We start from the raw sequence: 6,000 nt of genomic DNA, 5'->3' as shown, positions 1-6,000 counted from the left end.
CCATTGAAAATCGATGTTTGACCGATGAGTGAGATATTGGACCTGTCGATGAGCACGATGAGATAATGTGGCTAGGCATGTTGCCCCTCGAACCTAGTCAATAAATGTATACTAGTAAACAAACAGAACTGTATAATTATTTTCTTTATAAAAACTATATTTTATTTAAAATTGTAATGGACTGACTATCAAATGCCTACAACAATAGTATTATTTCAACCATTGGTATTGATACTCAGATTTACATGTAGATCATGTAAGGATGTAAATACAGTTTTTTGAAGCTATAAGTACTAAAACTTGAAAACATGTGCATCCTATCTAGAATCAAATCAATAATCCACCTATTTTACAAACCACATTGTTTTATTCTAAGCTATAGTAAAATATGTATAATGTACTGCAAGCATATTGTTATTTCAACATGTCAATACCTGTTATGCTCTTTTTCCCACTCTCTCAAAAAACAAGAATGTACATAAAATCCTTTTAAGAAAAATAAGTGATCCCTTTAATAAAGTTTCTGCAATTAAATTCAGGCTCTTTTCTTACTAGAGCATTATAAAGTGAAAGAACAGGGGGTACATATACAAACAACAAAGGACATACTTGGTACACTTTTACTCTTCTGGTCCATTTTCATCACTGTCGCTAGAACTATCGGAGACATCAACCAATGTGGCATCCTCGACAAACTCCCCCCAGTCTCGCACACCCAGTCTCTCATCCTTGTGATGGCGAGGATATCCTAAGTACCACAGGATTGCAGCAACATGTGAGCACATGCCTACGACACGAGCACCAGCCCTGCACTTACAGTACCAAGCCTTGATGTCACAGGCATCATACTGGACCCACAATAAGTAGCACCTAGCTGACACATGTCTACTTTGTATTTTGACGCGTAGAAGGCCTGGCTCCTCTCTGTGTACTTGGATACTACAGTCGCCTTCAATGTGCTCCTTAGCATAAGATGGAGACAGACGAAGTTGGTATATTCCACATGTGAGGGATCTGAGTTGATCCTCATCCTCGTGGGGGAAGTCTGGCAGGTCATTTATTTCCGTCCAGCAAACGGAGCGTCGGTCAAGATGGTTGTCCTCAACATGGTGTTGTAAGGTATTGACCTGCTTTGATAGAAAAACCATTTTTGCACCAAGTGCCTGGTTCTCCTCAGTGTTACCATAAGCAAGAGGCTTCAGGTATCTGAAAGTAACCAAATACATTCAATACACTGTGAATACATTAAGAAACTATAATTAAATTGGCAACATTGCTTAAATCTATTTTTTAAAATTGAAAACTGAAAAAAAAGTGCAAAATTTTAAAATCCATATTAATTTCATGAATTAAGAAGTATAAGAGGCCTGCTGTTTAGGCCATATGGTGGGATTTATTTTTGTACTTATCCGATATCAACTTCCTGTTTTTCCGTGCACCTGTCCATATTAAATTCACATCAGAGTGGGGATATTATTAGTGAGCATTGGCTCACAGACTTCTTGTTATATACTGTGAATTGCTATACGTGTGCATATGATATAAGTTACTACTTACTTATTGCAAATGGCACATACAATCCTGACAAAGTCTCCTATATAGGGTATTTGGCTAGAGGGTAGAATGTGCCCTAGATAATGCCACTGCTTGATCCTGGCATTGGCTGACTCGACAACCCACCGTATCTGTGGAATGATATACAGTAGCCTTAGATATCATATTTATTTCCTAGTAACTTAAGAATAAAAAAAGAGATTCTATTGAGATTAGCACAAATTAAGTACATGGAATGCATTAAATATATATACAAATTGAAAAAGATGATAAATCAGGCAATACATGCACCTTTGTCACCAATCGACTGGTGGCATTCTCTGTTGACATTTGTTTATCTCCTTTGGCTAGGAATAATGGCATTTTGGCCTTGATCCCCATCTGTTCTAGGTACTCCAGAGAATCCCTAATCCCACGATCGACCACAAATATATCCTCCTCCTGTACCCAACTTTGAATACCTTCAATGTTACAGCACATAATGTGAGTTAATATCATGGCGTCATTATTCTTAGCGATGTACGGGCCTGACACTGAAACAAAGTAACCTGTTGTGGATACAATAATCATTGGTTTCACGAGCGGCCTTCCCTTGTGGAGACTAAAAGATTGTCTCTGGAACCTGAAATTTCCACTTTTGTTAATATAGATATAAGTTCCATCAAGGACAAGTATTGCCTGTTGCGACACAGCATCACCAAGAATACTTTGGGCCAGAAGTCGAGTGTGTTCTTGAATAATCTGCTCTCTGGAAATCCAAGAATTTCTGTGACGAATCCTCCATTCAACAGTGCTGTCCGTACTGACTTTACTGCTTTGTGTACGCTAGATTTAGAAATGTTGAACAATGTCGACAGAATGCGGTTAGATTCCCCTCCTTTCAATTTCATCAAGAAAATGGCCAAGCTGGTCCTGACTGTTCTGACTGGAGTCAACTTAATTTTGCCCTCAATATACGCCAGTAAGTCCTAAAAAGCAGTTTTTGATATTCCCAGCAGACTTTGATACTCATTTGATCCAAGACTGCCACTACTGTCAAAATCAAGTCTAGTTTTCTCTTTTTTTAGAACTTCAGTCCGCAAAAACTTAATAAGATGGGTAATTCCTGTTTTGTTGAATAAGGTGGTATCTGTTACAGGATTAGGTTCTTCTATCTTTTGTTGTAGATGGATTGGACAGCAGCGAGCTCCAGAAGGGATGATGGTCTCCTTTGAAATAAAGATTTGATGTCTTACTTCTACTGGGACTACAACTAACTTTGGACCTGGGCACTTGCTGATTCCGCATGAAGCGTAACCTCTTGAAGTGCTGGGAAAAGGAAGTAAGATGGATGGGGGGCTGAATGGATTCCGATGTGGATTCTGGTGTTGGCCTGCTTTGAATCTGTGCCCTGACTGACTTAGATTTTTTCTTCTGTTTTGCATGATAATGGCACATACATCGACATTTGCTGCACAGAAAATCACTGTCAGATGGTGTCCTCCCTGTTAGTTTGGCGATGATGGATCTATTTTTGGACGATATACTATGCCTGACTGTCTGTCTTACTCTTTGTGGGCAGTTGAAACAGCCATAGTTTTTCGGACCTGAACCAGGCATATCTGAAATATTGATTTGATTATTTAATTTGAGTTTGAGTGTATGAATAGTATATATCAAACAAATTATATGATATGTGATAATAAAGAATGCTCTTTTATGACCTAAGTATCCATCTCTAAAACATGGTAAAGTTGTGGGAAAAAATCCCTATACATTTAATTTGTAGATACATTTACAAAGCTATGGTTACGGAATGAATTTTATGTGGTCCTGATGATAAGAAAATAAGATATAAATCAAGTATCAGAATTATTTGATTTCTTATTTTCTTTTTTAATTTGGTCAATTAGATTTAATAATTTATATAAAACATGTAATTAATCAATTTCTCTCTCTCACAAAAAAAAAAACAAACAAACAAACAAACAAACAAACATGTACATTTAATTTAATGGTTTAAAAGGAATTTCTCATATATATTTTTTGTGTATGTGTGTTTTTAAAAATACTACATGTGTATTTAGGTTCTAGCCAAGCTAATATACAATTATGGACTCTTTCGGTGGTGCATATGGTATGTTATTCACCAGAAAAATCTCAATATTGACAGAGGCTTCGCCTATTATATAGTCAGGATTTAAATGAATAAGACATTGAAGGCTGCATGACGACTCCATTTTCATTAACGAACTTCGGTCATAGAAAAATAAAAAAAAAAATGTCCAGATTATAACTTTTAACTTCCGTGTTTTCCTTTTGCGGTGTGTAAGACATCGAAATGTTTGGAAAATAAAGCTTTACATGTACTGTAGCTTGAACGTAACAGAAACGCATATAGAATTTTCCAATTCCTTTTAATTAATTTCCTTAATATTTTTTAAAAAATTGATTCATAAATTTGAAAAAAATAAAACACTCACCTTTCTGTAGTATATCTCTAGTAATATCAACTGCTTCGAAGGGTTTATATGTTTCGGAGTATTACATGATTATTTTCTTGGAATCCAGCTTCCAGACGATACTGTTGAAGTTGCCGCGCATATTCTAATTATTTTTTTTCGACCTGGTCACATTGTTTACGGTTAAATATTTTTTATCAGAAAGATTGATTTGATGATGTATTTTAATATTTTGAAAAAGATTAAACCGTAACGAATGTGCTCTATGTGAATTTTAAGATCGAAGTGGGCAATACAGCGAAATTTTTCCGGAAAACCCGTAACTGCATAGGGTTTGGGCAATTAGTGTGCAGTAATAAATATCCGGTGGGAGGGGACTATTGCATAAATTAATTTGGTAAATGTTATAAATTAGAAATATTCCAACAAACGTATTCTAAAGCTTTGTTTTAATTTTTCAAATTTGCGAAACCAAAAGTGGCACATTGTGGATCGAGCTCTTTCATACATGACCCTTAACCTCAAAAAGAAAATATTTTGAACCATAAATGTCAGCCTTTATTTTCACCAAAAAGACGATGTTAATCTTATTAAACAAGACAGATACAAACAGATGAACCTGTTATTAACTTATTTTATGATATAAATGGACTGGGCCACTAGCCCTTATCTTACCCCTAAGATTCAAATTTAATAACTCTGTAATTTCTTTGTTTATCATTACCTAATTTTTCTTTTGAAAGGATTATTTACAAAATATACTAATGTAGGAGTAATATAAGATTTCTCGTGACCTGTAGCTAAGATACTTTTGCAGAATTGGAAAATGTTTAACTTGCAAGATAATTTGTGAAAAAGCACTGGCATCAGTTTCGCGATAAGTTTTTCATTCGTCATTTTAGTAAATTTTTCCACTGATAAAACAAAAAGAAACTATTGATATTTGTCACTTAAGGTTTAATTTTAGTTCTATCGAATTGTATTCACTCTACGTATTTCTCATCATTCGGTAAACTGTCATTTTGGCGCGTATCTAAGCTAGGTACGGAACACAGTTGTCACCATAGTTCATTAACTTTCGCTGAGTGATATCTTTTTGTGTTTTCAGTTTCAAATCAAGTTAGGTTCAGTTTATTTGATTACACCCCCCTTTATACAACAAATATAAGTTTTTGAGGGTACATTTATTTTATGTCACTGTCAAAGCCCAAATTAGATAATTTTTCAAGGAGAAAAGCATCTCATAGACAAGGTAGTCTTTATTACACGCCCATTCTTTTATCAGATAGCAAGGGCTTTGCACTCAAAAGAAAGATAGAACTAAAGTTTGTTGAATTGTGGTGTGAACCAGGCTGGCGTAGAGCGCCTGCAGTAGATTTTCTTGAAAATCATTTGAAGACTAATAGCAGTAAAAGGTATTTAATCTATATTTGGTTAGGTACTTGCGACAAATCTGTTAAAGAAGGCAAGTTCTCAAGAGTTAGGTCTTGGGACAATACTTTTGTTGATCACATATTGTCTCAGTTTCATCGAGTTGTTGCACTAGGTAAACAGTATCCAAACATAAAAGTCAAATTTATTGAGGTGCCCTGCTTTTCTATTTTTGCTTACAACAAGTTCAAAGGTCATATTGACCCAGATTCATTCACGGTGCATGATATAGAAATTTGCAGGCAGGTGGAACAGCTAAATTGTGCCATCAGAGAAATTAATTCTTGCAATAACGAAAGAACTCTACTGTGTAATTGCGACCTAAAGAGACGTCGTAAGGATACAAATAAGAAGAAAGGCGGTTCACCAAGAGTACGAGTATCCTATAAATTTGCTGCGTACTATGATGGCATTCATGCAGACACAGATTTAGCACTTATCTGGACAAAACGTTTAACAGATGACATAAATTTGCACTGTTTCAGAACTGTAGATGAAGATATTTTAGACATTCTTGTGCCAGAAGAAGAGTTAAGCTCTCTGTGAACCTTTGTAGAACTGAATTACAAATATG

At 35.4% G+C, this 6,000-nt stretch overlaps 1 protein-coding gene across 1 annotated transcript; it reads right to left on the bottom strand.

Moving 5' to 3' along the window:
- Positions 1-432: 432 nt before the first annotated feature.
- LOC133199199 (uncharacterized) lies at positions 433-2,124 on the bottom strand. Its single transcript, XM_061335045.1, has 3 exons — positions 1,846-2,124; positions 1,558-1,685; positions 433-1,206 (listed from the first exon to the last, which is right to left on the bottom strand). Exons 1-3 carry the CDS (start codon positions 2,122-2,124, stop codon positions 621-623), a joined length of 993 nt encoding a protein of 330 aa, XP_061191029.1. The 3' UTR covers positions 433-620.
- Between the last annotated feature and the right edge of the window lie 3,876 nt (positions 2,125-6,000).

The sequence above is a fragment of the Saccostrea echinata genome, unplaced genomic scaffold (assembly GCF_033153115.1).
Source record: "Saccostrea echinata isolate AGI-Se365-2 ecotype Australia unplaced genomic scaffold, CSIRO_AGI_Sech_v1 ptg000033l, whole genome shotgun sequence".
In the NCBI taxonomy this organism is placed as follows: Eukaryota; Metazoa; Mollusca; class Bivalvia; order Ostreida; family Ostreidae; genus Saccostrea; species Saccostrea echinata.
Note: the sequence above shows the minus strand (reverse complement) of the source record. Positions and strands in the feature narration are given on the sequence as shown.